At 41.1% G+C, this 16074-nt stretch overlaps 1 protein-coding gene and 1 non-coding gene across 2 annotated transcripts in view; both read right to left on the bottom strand.

Moving 5' to 3' along the window:
- The window catches only part of LOC126482185 (odorant receptor Or2-like), a 103549-nt gene that overhangs the window by 57067 nt on the left and 30408 nt on the right, over nucleotides 1–16074 (bottom strand). The window contains exon 4 of the mRNA XM_050106164.1: nucleotides 4771–4872. Within this exon, the coding sequence (XP_049962121.1) occupies nucleotides 4771–4872 (102 nt within the window). The remainder of the gene's footprint in view (nucleotides 1–4770; nucleotides 4873–16074) is intronic.
- Nucleotides 9061–9137, bottom strand: Trnal-caa (transfer RNA leucine (anticodon CAA)). Its single transcript has one exon. It is a non-coding gene; the product is annotated as a tRNA-Leu (tRNA).

The following is a 16074-nucleotide window of genomic DNA, read 5'->3' on the forward strand; positions in this document are numbered from 1 at the left end:
TGTGAAGAGTAACCCTTTCTTTGAAGATGACCTGTTTTGTTGTTTTTCGTAGCTGCTTCTTAACATGTCAAGTAAGCTTTCCTTGTGTCGGACAAAATTCTAAGAAATTTCAGAGTACAATCTGCTTCTTCATGCATGAAGCACAATGCCACACAGTATGGTAATATGTCTTGTGGACATTTTCTCATATGCCAGTTTCATTATTTTACTGTAGGCAATTTCAAATAAATCATTGTATAACACCTACCTGTTAACCACCTTTCAAGGTGCCTAGATACCCCAAAAATCACTTTAGTTGTGTGTTGTAAGTAAGTGGGTTTGCTTATACATTTGTTCAGAGGTAACTACTGACATTAGGTTATCATATGACAACGAAATATCCGGCATACATTTGAAAAAATCACCTATATAAAAAGTAAATGTGCATGTATAATACAAAATATAAGAATGATTATTATATTAACGGGAATCAGTAAAATTTAAGTGAACAGACCCCTATTATTGTTAGTTACATTTTACATGAACACTTAAAAACAGCAATAAAAGTGTAGAAAATGATTGTTGTTGTTGTGGTCTTCAGTCCAAAGACTGGTTTGATGCAGTTCTCCACGCTGCTCTACCCTGTGCTAAACTCTTCATCTCCGAGTAACTACTGAAACCTACATCCTTCTGAATCTGCTTAGTGTATTCATCTCTTGGTCTCCCTCTACGATTTTTACCCTCCACGCTTCCCTCAAGTACTAAGTTGGTGATATCTCGATGCCTCAGAACGTATCATACCAATCGATCCCTTCTCCTAGTCAAGTTGTGCCACAAATTCCCCGTCTTCCCAATTCTATTCAGTGCCTCCTCATTAGTTACATGATCTACCCAACTAATCTTAAGCATTCTTCTGTAGCACCACATTTCAAAAGCTTCTATTCTCTTCTTGTCTAAACTGTCCATGCTTCGCATCCATACATGGATACACTCCATACAAATACTTCCAGAAAAGACTTCCTGACATTTAAATCTATATTTGATGTTAACATATTTCTCTTCTTCAGAAACGCTTTCCTTGCCATCGCCAGTCTACATTTTATATCCTCCCTATTTCGACCGTCGGCAACGGCCTTGCCGCAGTGGATACACCGGTTCCCGTGAGAGCACCGAAGTTAAGCGCTTTCGGGTGTGGCTGGCGCTTGGATGGGTGACCATCCAGCCGCCATGCGCTGTTGCCATTTTTCGGGGTGCACTCAGCCTCGTAATGTCAATTGAGGAGCTACTCGACCGAATAGTAGCGGCTCCGGTCAAAGAAAACCATCATAACGACCGGGAGAGCGGTGTGCTGACCACACGCCCCTCCTATCCGCATCCTCACCTGAGGTTGACACGGCGGTCGGATGGTCCGGATGGGCCACTTGTGGCCTGAAGACGGAGTGCTTTATTTCGAACGTCACCCCTTATTTTGGTGCCCATATAGCAAAAATCGTCTGCTACTTTTAGTGTCTCATTTCCTTATCTAATTCCCTCAGAATGTTGTGAGAAGAAACGGTCTTCACCTCACCCTTCCACGCGATGTAAACGAGACTGTAATCAAATTATTTTATCTCCGTTTCTGTGTATTTATAATCCGAAACGGATCAAGCAATGGTGAAATATTACTGTTGATTCTTAGAGGGTATTACTCTACAATACCTCGAAAAAACGAAGCACTTACGGCACACCCGGATCGACCGATAGAGGTGCCTCATATTAATATCTGCTACTAGGTGTCCTGATACTTTTGATCAGATTGGACATCATTAAAATGGAAGCGAATTATATAGTAAGTTTTCTGCAACTACAGTGGCGGTTGGCGGTGTGTCTGCTCCCCGCTAGGGCCCCAGCTGACTTCCATAGACACGTCTGCGGGTGGATGGATGGATGGGGAAGACGTTTATAGAGCACAGAGGATCATTGTTCTAGCCACCACATGCATGTGTGTGTCCAGCGGAGTGGAGGTTTTTATCTCTATTTCAGGATATCGACTGAGGCTTAACCATATTATTTATCTCCTTTTGTGTCGATTTAGAAGGCGTCGTGATATCAACAAGCATACACTGAAGTAGGCAGCAGGAGCGTTGCGATGGACCGACAGACAAGTAGCAGAGATTACAAGGAAAACTTTGCGGTGGCACTCTTTGGAGCGGAGACAGGGGTTAGTGACGCAATGCTGCGCAAAGACAGGACGAGCCCGGTTGAGTGCTGAGCTGTGGCGGGCTTTACGTGGGAAGTGGGGAAGACATCCAGTTCAAATGGCTCTGAGCACTATGGGACTTAACAGCTATGGTCATCAGTCCCCTAGAACTTAGAACTACTTAAACCTAACTAACATAAGGACATCACACAACACCCAGTCATCACGAGGCGAAGACATCCAGTATTTTACGTGTTTTTACATAAAGGTGTTATTGCTTCCCCCATCTTAAATGGTTCAAATGGCTCTGAGCACTATGGGACTTAACATCTATGGTCATCAGTCCCCTAGAACTTAGAACTACTTAAACCTAACTAACCTAAGGACAGCACACAACACCCAGCCATCACAAGGCAGAGAAAATCCCTGACCCCGCCGGGAATCGAACCCGGGAACCCGGGCGTGGGAAGCGAGAACGCTACCGCACGACCACGAGATGCGGGCCCCCCATCTTATCCCAGTGTTAATGGCACAAGTTTGCGATCTTAGTGTAATTTACCGATGTAGGCTCTTACTGTAGAAACATTCCTCTCTTTATTTACCAATTCCGTGTAATCAGACCTGTTAGTGACATTATTATTTTTAAGTCACTAATAATGCACGGATAGTTTCCTTACAGTGAAACGTAGACCTGGTGCGTAGCAAGAGTAGATTTGTTGTTAGATAACGCACTGCAAAAATTGTATAACATGAGATCTTGGTGGTTACTGTTTATCATTTAAAATTCTCATGTGTGTTTGTAATACTGAGATGGAATTGAAAAAACAATAACGAATTTCCCCAAAACTGTAAGCAACAATCGAAAGAGTGGAGTTATGGTATGTTATGTTATGTTAACCGGGGACCTAGAAACGACAGAGAGGCTCCGTCCCCGCCGCAGCCGCAGTGGCCCGCAACCCCACGACGACTACCGCAGTCCACTTCACCCCTCCGCCGCCCCACACCGAACCCAGGGTTATTGTGCTGTTCGGCCCCCGGTGGACCCCCCAGGGAACGTCTCACACCAGACGAGTGTAACTCCTATGTTTGCGTGGTAGAGTAATGGTGGTGTACGCGTACATGGAGAACTTGTTTGCGCAGCAATCGCCGACATAGTGTAGCTGAGGCGGAATAAGGGGAACCAACATACATTCGCCGAGGCAGATGGAAAACCGCCTAAAAACCATCCACAGACTGGCCGGCTCACCGGACCTCGACACAAATCCGCTGGGCTGATTCGTGCCGGGGACCAGGCGCTCCTTCCCTCCCGGAAAGCGGTGCGTTAGACCGCACGGCCAACCGGGCGGGCAAGAGTGGAGTACTAGCAGATAATATATAGCAGGAACGTATTTGCTGTTAAATAATGTATTCCAGAAATTGTTTAATGTGGAATATGAGTGTCCTTTGGAAGTTGCGTTTTCTTGAAAATTGGGAGAAAATCGGCAGAATTGTAACAAACAGCCCTAGAACTGTAAACAGCCTCATATTAAGGGCTTATTTCAATAGTGGTACAAGCCCATTTTTGTTCATATTGAGATACGGAGTCGTAAAGTTAAATGAGTGCTGAAAAATCTGCCGTTGAGATACCAGAAATATTCAAGCATATGGCTTCTTGCTAGAGATGAACCTTTCTTTCTGTTTGTTTGGCTCATTAGTTTGAGAAGCTTTATAGACAGAAAAGTGGAGGTAATGGACTTGTACCACTATTGAAATAAGCCTTTCATATGTAGATGTGCTTGCAGAAAATACTATTGGGCGTGGAACTCTGCTAGAAATTGAGAAAAAACGAAGTCGTGAATATCACCTGAATTTGTTGCTACTGTTGTTTGACCGAGGAACAGAGCAGCAATGCTAAGTTGTGTCTCATGATGCTGGGTACCAGAAGAGAGGTGGTAATGGGCAGGGTGGTGGTGCGGGATTAATAGGAATGCACTAACTGAATGAGGGAAGGAAAACAGACATTTTTGGATCATAAATTATGGTCAATAAGGTAAAACGTACTGGAGTCATAAATTATGATAATTAACATTAGGCTAAAGCAGAGCACAGGTGCACTAATCGGTGCCCATCTTGGATAATAAATTGTGGTGATTAAAATTATGGCTATTGGCCATTAATTAGATGTTAAATAAACACAACTAAGACCACAAGTGAGTGGTTTGTTTACATAATGATACTAGAGTAAGTGCCAGTTTGTTTGCATAAGGAGAACAGTAGACCCTTTGGCTCATAACAGCCAGCATCTATACCACGTAGTCTAAGTGAGGAATAAAACATTTCATTCAAATAAGATGGTCGCAGCTGAACCACGATGCCTTTTAACCGATATCTGAGTGCTTTGGACTAAAGGCTTAGGAAACAACTGAAGTTGTTCCACAGTTGTGCAACAATTCAACGACAATGATGAGAAAATTTTTTCATTATCCTTAACTTTTACGCACTAAAGGATTGTCATGTCCTCGCTCTCTGTCTCACTCTGTTTGATGAAGTTTGTAGGTATCCTGCGCATCGTACAAGCTGCCACGCGGTTTATCAGTAACTAGCAGTAGGTTGCTGTCAAGAGGCTGCCTTACCTGCTCCATGATGTCGTGGGCTCCCGAGCAGTACAGGAAGATCTGGATGCCCACCATAGGCAGGGCAGCCCAGCACTTGAGGACGGCTCCCACGTCAGTGCTCTGCAAACACAGCAACACGACAGACGTATCGCATTTTCTGCATTCATATATTGGTCAAATCTTTGAGCGGAACAAAAACAAGACTCCGTAGAAATTACACAACGGACTTTTGTACCAAATTTCATAGTCAGACGATGTGGGAGGTGGACAAACGGGGTATCCAATTGACCAGCGGGAGGTCTAGTTTTGCAGAGAAAGATTTATTTGCTTGAAAGTAATCAGAGTAATTAACGAAAAGTTAGTGATCTGAGGGGAAATTGAAATACTTCACGGACAGCTGCTGCTGAAGTATCAAAAATTAACAAATATCAGTATAAATTCAAACTTTTCTGATTTCTCTTGATCTATATACTCTTAATAATGATCGAATACCGATCGATATGTAAATACGTCGTAATTCATGCTTTCTGAACAGAACTTAAAAATAAAAATAATTGATATAAAGAAATGGTGGAGGGCTTTATGAAGTGATTTGTCTAAAAGTAAGAAACATAATAGATTAGAGAATCATCCACCAGACATGCCTTTGAATGCTGGTCGAAATCATTTAAAAATGTGGTCGAGGATATTTGTCTGGTGGCATTTCACTCACTGATCTTCTTACGTGACTAACGTATGAGCATCTCGGCTGCTGTACACGATTTCGATCATAATTCAAAGACTCGTTAACATTACTCTATGTTGTTGTTGTTGCGGTCTTCAGTCCAGAGACTGGTTTGATGCAGCTCTCCATGCTACTCTATCCTGTGCAAGCTTCTTCATCTCTCGGTACCTACTGCAACCTACATTCTTCTGAATCTGTTTAGTGTATTCATCTCTTGGTCTCCCTCTACGATTTTTACCCTCCACGCTGCCCTCCAATGCTAAACTGGTGATTCCTTGATGCCTCAGAACATGCCCTACCAACCGATCCCTTCTTCTAGTCAAGTTGTACCACAAATTTCTCTTCTCTCCAATTCTATTGAATACCTCCTCATTAGTTATGTGATCTACCCATCTAATCTTCAGCATTCTTCTGTAGCACCACATTTCGAAAGCTTCTATTCTCTTCTTGTCTAAACTGTCCACGTTTCACTTCCATACATGGCTACACTCCAAACAAATACATTTAGAAATGACTTCCTGACACTTAAATCTATACTCGATGTTAACAAATTTCTCTTCTTCAGAAACACTTTCCTTGCCATTGCCAGTCTACATTTTATATCCCCTCTACTTCGACCATCGTCAGTTATTTTGCTCCCCAAATAGCAAACCTCCTTTACTACTTTAAGTGTCTCATTTCATAATCTAATTCCCACAGCATCACCCGATTTAATTCGACTACATTCCATAATCCTCGTTTTGCTTTTGTCGATGTTCACCTTATATCCTCCTTTCAAGACACTGTACATTCCGTTGAGCTGTTCTTGCAGGTCCTTTGCTGTCTCTGACAGAATTGCAATGTCATCGGCGAACCTCAAAGTTTTTATTTCTTCTCCATGGATTCTAATTCCTACTCCGAATTTTCCTTTTGTTTCCTTCACTGCTTGCTCAATATACAGATTGAGTAACATTGGGGATAGGCTACGACCCTATCTCACTCCCTTCCCAGCCACTGCTTCCCTTTCATGTCCCTCGAGTCTTATAACTGCCATCTGGTTTCTGTGCAAGCTGTAAATAGCCTTTCGCTCCCTGTATTTTACCCCTGCCACCTTCAGATTTTGAAAGAGAGTATTCCAGTCAACATTGTCAAAAGCTTTCTCTAAGTCTACGAAGGCTAGAAACGTAGGTTTGCCTTTCCTTAATCTATTTTCTAACATAAGTCGTACGGTCAGTATTGCCTCACGTGTTTCAACATTTCTACGGAGCCCAAACTGATCTTCCCCGAGGTCGGCTTCTACCAGTTTTTACATTCGTCTGTAAAGAATTCGTTTAGTATTTTGCAGCCGTGGCTTATTAAACTGATACTTCGGTAATTTTCACATTTGTCAACACCTGTTTATTTGGGATTGGAATTATTACATTGTTCTTGAAGTCTGAGGGTATTTCGCCTGTCTCATACATCTTGCTCACTAGATGGTAGAGTTTTGTTAGTCCTGGCTCTCCCAAGGCTGTCAGTAGTTCTAATGGAATGTTGTCTACTCCCGGGGTCTTGTTTCAACTTAGGTCTTTCAGTGCTCTGTCAAACTCTTCACGCAGTATCATATCTCCTATTTCATCTTCATCTACATCCTCTTCCATTTCTATAATATTGTCCTCAAGAGCATCGCCCTTGTATAGATCCTATATATACTCCTTCCACCTTTCTGCTTTCCCTTCTTTGCTTAGAACTGGGTTTCCATCTGAGCTCTTGATATTCATGCAACTGGTTCTCTTTTCTCCAAAGGTCTCTGATTTTCCTGTAGGCAATATCTATCTTACCCCTAGTGATACGCGCTTCTACATCCTTACATTTGTCCTCTAGCCATCCCTGCTTAGCCATTTTGCACTTCCTGTCGATCTCATTTTTGAGACGTTTGTATTCCTTTTTGCCTGCTTCATTTACTGCATTTTTATATTTTCTCCTTTCATCAATTAAATTCAATATCTCTTCTGTTACGCAAGGATTTCTACTAGCCCTCGTCTTTTTACCTACTTGTTCCTCTGCTACCTTCACTATTTCATCTCTCAAAGCTACCCATTCTTCTTCTACTGTATTTCTTTCCCTCATTCTTGTCAATCGTTCCCTAATTTTCACCCTGAAGCTGTCTACAACCTCTGGTTCTTTCAGTTTATCCAGGTCCCATCTCCTCAAATTCCCACCTTTTTGCAGTTTCTTCAGTTTTAATCTACAGTTCATAACCAATAGATTGTGGTCAGAGTCTACATCTGCCCCTGGAAATGCCTTATAATTTAAAACCTGGTTCCCTAATCTCTGTCTTACCATTATATAATCTATCTGAGACCTTCCAGTATCTGCAGGCTTCTTCCATGTATACAATCCTCTTTTATGATTCTTGAACCAAGTGTCAGCTATGACTAAGTTATGCTCTGTGCAAAATTCTACCAGGCGGCTTATTCTTTCATTCCTGACTCCCATTCCATATTCACCTACTATGTTTCCTTCTCTTCCTTTTCGTACTACCGAGGCCCAGTCACCCAAGACTATTAAATTTTCGTCTTCTTTCACTATCTGAATAATTTCTTTTATCTCATCATACATTTCATCAATCTCTTCTTCATCTGCGGAGCTAGTTGGCATATAAACTAGTACTACTGTGGTAGGCGTGGGCTTTGTATCTATCTTGGCTACAATAAGACGTTCTCTATGCTGTTAGTAATAGCTTACCCCCGCTCCTATTTTTTTATTCGTTATTAAACCTACTCCCGGATTACCCCATTTGTATTTTGTATTAGAAACCTGTATTCACTTGACCAGAAGTCTTGTTCCTCCTGCCACTGAACTTCACTAATTCCCACTATATCTAACTTTAACCTATCCATTTCCCTTTTCAAATTTTCTAACCTACCTGCCCGATTCAGGGATCTGACATTGCACGCTCCGATTCGTAGAAACCCAGTTTTGTTTCTCCTGATAACGACGTCCTCCTGAGTAGTCCCCGGCCGGAGATCCGAATGGGGGATTATTTTACCTCCGGAATATTTTACCCAATTGGACGCCATCATCATTTAACCATACAGTAAAGCTGCATGTCCTCGGGAAAAATTACGGCTGTAGTTTTCCCTTGCTTTCAGCCGTTCGCAATACCAGCACAGAAAGGCCGTTTTGGTTAATATTGCGAGGCCATATCAGTCAATTAACCATGTTGGTGTAATTTTCAGATAAAAAACCTCACTTTTTTGTCCTGTGTACAAATCACCACCATGGATACATGCTAATGATGGGGTCGTACAGACTTACTGTTTTTGCTGCCAGTTTTATGGCGTACTAGCGGCTTTTATCTGTAAATCACTATCTGCGTTCTTTTCATATAATAGAATATGTATCGTTAAATAACATTTTGCTTACTGTCTGATCAATTCTTCTTAATTATGTATTAATTCTGATTTGGGCTCCATATACATTTTTTAAATTTCTCGCTTTCCCTACAGCAGTCATCCTAATATTTGTTTCACTATTCTTGCTTCTTTGTTGTTTCCAGAATGAGATTTTCACTCTGCAGCGGAGTGTGCGCTGATATGAAACTTCCTGGCAGATTAAACCTGTGTGCCGGACCGAGACTCGAACTCGGGACCTTTGCCTTTTGCGGGCAACTGCTCTACCAACTGAGCTACCCAAGGACGACTCATGCCCCGTCCTCACAGCTTTACTTCCGCCAGTACCTCGTCCCCTACTTTCCAAACTTCACAGAAGCTCTCCTGCGAACCTTGCAGAACTAGCACGCCTGGAAGAAAGGATATTGCGGAGACATGGCTTAGGCAAAAGGCAAAGGTCCCGAGTTCGAGTCTCGGTCCGGCACACAGTGTTAATCTGCCAGGAAATTTCATATCAGCGCACACTCCGCTGCAGAGTGAAAATCTCAGTCTGGAAGCATCCCCCAGGCTGTGGCTAAGCCATGTCTCCGCAATATCCTTTCTTAAAGGAGTGCTACTTCGGGAAGGTTCGCAGGAGATCTTCGGTGAAGTTTGGAAAGTAGGAGACGAGGTACTGGCGGAAGTAAAGCTGTGAGCACGGGGCGTGAGTCGTGCTTGGGTAGCTCAATTGGTAGAGCACTTTCCCGCGGAAGTCAAAGGTCCCGAGTTCGAATGTCGGTCCGTCACACAGTTTTAATCTTCCAGGAAGTTTCTTTGTTGAGTGTTAGTTATTAAATTGTGTTATTCACATATTTTAAGTACTACTATTTACACTATTTCGAGTCGCAAAATCTCTATTTCATAATTATGTCCGTATTTCTCTGCTTCCTAAGTATGGTTAATCCATATCTTCCTCTCTTGTAGATAAACTGCGAGTCAAAGAGGCCTACTTCCTTCTTTCTCCCGATGTCCTGTAAATTTGATTTTTGGATGCGTATCATTCACTGTTTTTACCAATTCCCCATATAATTTCAACCCTTTACGGAACTTTTTCTCGCTGATCCGCCGCTCCACACATACAAAATAACGAAACGAAAAAAGTTTATGACTTACTACATTTTCGCTGTTCGTGGGGTGAAACGGCAGCATCAGGCATGACTGTTTAATTTATTGCATCTTTACTACTAACTCTATCCGCAACACAGTTTGCAAACAGTATCCATTTATACCGCTGAATGTACCTGCAAATTTGTCATTGCACGACGTATAGTTCAGGAGATATGACGTGACAGACATCCTCAAACGGAAAGGTATTTACCCAAACTATACTCATCCGGTGTTTGATATTGAGATCACTTTGTTGCTGCAAACTGACTTTAATTAGAATTTTGCGTCTTCAGCTTTGATGCTTTTAAGCGTTTAACGCCAAATATTTAACATTTTACATCATTTGTTAAGTACTGAGACGTTTACAGCTGTTGTTATACAAGAGAGTTCTGTTCTTTAAGGAATCGATGGTTTGAGCATTACTGCTAATAATATAACATCAATAACGTGCCGTCTGTTAATACGAAGTAATGAGTATTGTCGGTGACGATGGGCTGATCATATCATGAATTTCTTGTTCACGGTCGGGGTACTTGTTCTGGTCGATGGTAATACGAAAACGGGTATTTATGTAATATTTATTAGACAACTGCATGCTTCAAGCACTTGGAAACAGTTTACAATCTGACTTTTCTTGTATCAGCATCATAATGATCTTTCCAACAAAGAGTGGACCATTGCATCATTCTTCAACAAAGATGGACTGGCCAGCTCGAAGTCTGACCCGAAGTCACAGAATATGTTAGGGAAGAAATGTCTGCATTCCAGATTAAACTATTATCGTACTGTACCGAAGACACCAAAAGGCAGTGGAATGTGGCATTCTGGCGCAGCACAGTTAATCAGGCGACTTTGAAACTAAGTCTGTCCGTGAGGCTGTTGTATTTGTGATTCTTTCTGCATCTTTTGAGACAAATCTCAGCGAACTGAGAACAGGGCATAGCGACTGTCACCTAGGAATCAGCATTCTCCTGATAAGCAAGGCAAACAATCTAAATACCCCGGTCGAAACTGGAGGATTATAACTGGATGGTGTTTCACGTACGACCTAACTTTTGTTGTGAGAGAACCATATGACGCTTCGTCCCATCTCTCGGAAAAATTAGGCAGGTGGCGTTTCGGTATTATGGAAGGAAACAGATCCTGGTCACAATACGTCAGAAGTCTGTAGAAACCCCTTCCAAAGATTAAATATTATAACAACAGGAAAAGAATCTCGAACACGCGATTAGTTATGATCACACCGGACAAAAAAATAGGCTCATTGGTTGATTTTTCCGTCGGTTCTTGGTAGAATATTTTGTACATTATGAATAAAAACACACACAACACTAGCGTAATATTCTACAATATTTATTATTTATTTCACAAACTGGTTTTCGCTCTGGACTTCAGCTATTGAAAACAGAGGAATATACAAAACACTTGCAATAGTGGGAAATTATATACAGGCCAGTCTCCATGGGCAGCATGCACCCGCTTGAAGAAACACCATAGAAGTTAGAAAAGAGGTTCTACTTTTGCAGAGCACCTGATTGAAAAAAGGCCTAGTTACAAGGAGCTACATGAAGTATTACATCACATACATAAAGGAAGGAAGAAGAACTACCTTGAAGCAATGGGAATTAATAAACGTAACTCCGTTTGTCCAAGCTTAGTATTGAATGACCAGACACAGTTACTCGTCACTTTTACGTCTGAAGATTTCTCTGTGTTGAGAATGAAATTCTGTGTTCTATTTGCAAGAAACTCTCCAGTCGAGTCAAAGAGCTGCTCTGATATTCCGCACACTCGTATTTTGCTCATTAGGCGTTTATTATTCACATTAGAGATGGGCAAACTGAAACACGTAACTGTTTCGAAACAAATGAAACAGTGCAATGTAATGTTTTGATACGCTGTTTCGAAACAGTGAAACAGTTTGTAATCTAATAAACCTACACATTTTATCATCTTGAATGTCTACTCTATAAGTATGTCCATATAAACACAAATCATATCGCAGAAAGCATGAAACTGTCACTTGGGCGTCTTGGCAGTTTCGTATTTCCTGCAGCAAATGCGCTGCTTTCGTGTCGTGTGACTTTCATACTTTTCAATTGGCTGAGGACAGCCATAGCTGAAGACAGAAGAACCACCACGAACGGAACTGGAGGTGGGAACAAACTGCAGAAACAACGGATATGCTACTGGGATTCCCATATTCTGTTAGTATGGGTAATATACCAATCCTGCTAATTTCCATTCACACAAATGTGGATAATAGGCACAGTGACTATAGACTCACAAATAACGCCAAATAATTCGAATAAATAACAAAATATAACAGAAAAAAATGTTGTCTTTCAAGGTGTTTCGAACCGTTACTATAAATTCACCATGCTTCCCAGCCCTTCCCGTTCACCATTACACGATCAGTGATACGTCAAACAGATTGCTTGCAATTATACCTACATCAAATTTATGTATTTGTCTAACAACTGTCACTCTACGCCTTTTTTTATTCAAAATGTTGTAGGCTTACTTGCGTTTCTTAATGTGATTACTGTACATGAACAGAGAAGCGTATGTTATAAAAAAGTGTAATTTAACTGAATGATTTTCACATATTTATTATTTAGAATGTGAATAGTATGCGTTGTTTTATTGTTTGGTTAGTGTTTATAAAGCAGATGTTACGCCATTTCGTAATAGGACAGTCAAATAGAAACGAAGCTTTATTTTCGGATATCTTAAGCTTCATGCTGTTGCTTGTCAAAAAGATTTCGACACTCTTGAAAGTGTTTCATGAAGTGTTATGTTGTGTTTCAGTACCTGTGCCGAGCCCGAATCTCGTCCGACACAGAGCGGAATGAAACATCACTGTTTCGATACAATTAGTCCGTTCCAAGCACAAGTGGACTGAAACAGCCTTATTTTGAAACAACGATACAGTTTCTGTGTCTGGCTCGAGATCGAATCTGGTCCGGTTGTCCGAGACAGGGGCGAAATGAAACACCACTGTTTCGAAACAGTGAACCACAGCCGTTCCGAAACACTGAAACAGTTCCACGTATCGATACACTGTATCGAAACATAGAAACAGTGGCCAAGTCTAATTCACATGCCTCATTTTTTATTTTATTTCAGTTCCTAAACTTCCTCTAGTCCAGTTAAAAAAAAATTACTTTCTATAATCACAGCGGCTTAACCTTGTATGTTCATATGTCCGAAGGAATGTTGCATTGCACTTTTACCAACACAGGCAATGCAATATCGTAATATCGTACCCTGTCTGGCACGATGGTCTGACTTCGGCGACGGTCAGACTACGCAAGTTTCTTCGGGTATACCACATCCACCTGAAACCATTTATTGATGATTAGATTTCATCTCCATCTACACCGATAATCCGCAAGCCCGTAACAGTGTATGGCGGAGGGTCCGTTGATCTGGTGTCGTCGACTTCTCTGACTTAAGATATTGATGTTGTTATCCAGTATATACGCCCGACTTTACGTTATATCTACATATCAGATGGAGCAGCCACAAACATCTTCACTGTAACGGCGACTAAATTTCGGGTTTCCATAATAATAATTAATGTTGGCTTTTTGCACTGTCGACCACCCTTCATTTGTTGCTGCGTTACCGCAGACAAGATACTTAACAACGTCTTTGGATGTTAGTTATTATTTCAACTTCCTATTTCCGACGTTACTACTTATCCGCACTGTTCCTGATTTTGTATTATTTCTGTCCAATTGGAAATGAAATGTTAAATAGCTTTTAAGTAAAATTTTACGCTTTGGAATATATCATCACCGGAGCATTCTTCATCCAGAGATACAGCTTGCAGCTTGCCTATGAATATCATTGACCAATTCACAGGCTACTGTGGAAATCCCTTTAGTTTTTTTATTAACAACAGTTAATAATAATCAAGCGACCATGAATGATTGCGTTTTGTATATAGGGAATAGGAGGGTTGATCCTACAATTACTCTTAGCAATTAAAATGTCCGTGATTTTTACGGTTCGTCACTCAAAGATGTTATAGTAAGGATTATCGTCCCTTACTATTACTTCGATACAGTCATTCAAACTTCGTACGCTTTTACTTTCACAAAGCTAAGTGTCCAATTACGTTCTTATATTCAATTTAACGTCCCTTCGTATAGTCCACAGACCCTGTTATCTGTTATTCGGCATGTAATAGAGTTTAATACTCAGCGCTACTTTCTCTCGCGCACATGGCAATGCCAGCTATATCGCACGCCGCAGCTGCGTAGACTTATTCAGAGCGCAGAAAACAAGAGAACTAACAATACCCGCGCATGATTTATAGAGTAGAATTTATAAACAAAAGTAGCCGCGTTAAACCCTCTTTGATTTCCCTGAAGCGCTACCTTGCTGCGGGTGTTATTCTGATGAGATTATATATCGATAATTTTAATTAAAACTTATTCAGTGCTATTAATTATATCCGATCACCTCTCCCCAATACGAGAATAAGCCTGATAATATTATTCTCAGTTAAAAGAGCAGTTATACACTGTCACTCCCCTCCCCCATCCTTCATTGTTCCAGTTGTAAACGGTCTGTGGGATGAACGATTTCTGGTAAGCTTTCGTGTGTGCCCGAATGTCTTCAAATTTAATTTCATGGTCTTTTCCCGAGGGAAGCAATATACTGGCCGATTCTTCTAGGAACGTACGCTCTCAGAACTTTAACAGTAAATTACAGCATGATACAGAACGCCTGTCTTGCAGCATTTGCGGTCGGAGTTGGTTGAGTGTCTTCCTGACGCTTTCGCATTTGCTAAATGAACCTGTAGCGAAACGTGCAGCCCTTCTTTGGATCTTCTCTAATTACTCAATAAATCCCATCTTGTACAGATCCCCGACTGAAGAGCAATATTCAAACATTGGTCGAATGAGGGTTTCGTAAGCTACCTCCTTTGTGGAGGGCTACACTTTCTTAGGATTTTTCCAGTGGCTCTCAGTCTGGCATTCGTCTTGCTTACAATTAGGTTTATGTGTTCTTTCCACTTTAAATCACTCCGTGCGCATACTCTTCGATATTATGTGGATGTGACTACTTCCAGTGATTGTTCTGCAATCGTGTAATCATACAATAATGGATCTCTCTGTCTTTTTATGCACTATACGTTATATTTCTATATGGTATATGTTGCGTATCAACTGTCAGTAGCTGCACCAAGCATCGATACTCTACAGCTCTTTTTGTACAGTAGAATTTTGATGAGGACTGGGTCCACGGTCTTCGTGAAATTTTTGAATGAAGTCATTCCGCTTTAGGCTGTTAAAATATTATTCACTGTGATTGCAGTTTCAACACATTGCCATTTCCAAGGATTCTGGAACCAATCAGTTACCAAATAAAATATACGAATCACAAAACTGACAAACGTCGATAAATACAAATTTCAAAACTACTTACACGGGATGTTGTATCGCACTCAATAACATAAAGCTGTGACATGCTGGAATATAATTCTCAGCAGTATAAAAGCAAATGAATGTGGTGGTGTGGATGTATCCGCTGTTCCATACATCATGCGTGCACACGTTAGAAAGCTGGCGAAATAACAGCGGATATGATACAACGATGCAAACATGCAAAGAGCAGAGTCCAAAGATGGTAATATTTAGAATCGGTTTCATGTAGTGTGTAAAGTGTGTGCTACTGTGGTCCGTCTACCATGCCTGCTGCATGAGATTTTGATTTAAGTGTTTATCTTATCTGGCGTCATTTTACCAGCTTTCTAATGTGTGCTCGCGCGGTGTATGGAACAGCGAATAAATTCATAGCGCCACATGCATTTGCTTTTACCCTGCTGGGGACTGTATTCCAGCGTGTCACGGCTTTATGTTACTGACAATGAGTGGGTTACAACATCCCCCTCACGCAGCTTTGAAATTTTCATTTTTCAACATATGTCAATTTTGTAAGTACGCATATTTTATTTGGTGACTGATTACTTTCAGAATGCTTGAAAATGATCATATGCTGAAACTGCAATTGCAATAAATGATATTTTAACGGCCTAAAGCAAATTTGATGAAAGCTACTAATAATTTGGCTTTACCGTAAAGG

The sequence above is a fragment of the Schistocerca serialis genome, chromosome 5, assembly GCF_023864345.2.
Source record: "Schistocerca serialis cubense isolate TAMUIC-IGC-003099 chromosome 5, iqSchSeri2.2, whole genome shotgun sequence".
Lineage (NCBI taxonomy): Eukaryota > Metazoa > Arthropoda > Insecta > Orthoptera > Acrididae > Schistocerca > Schistocerca serialis.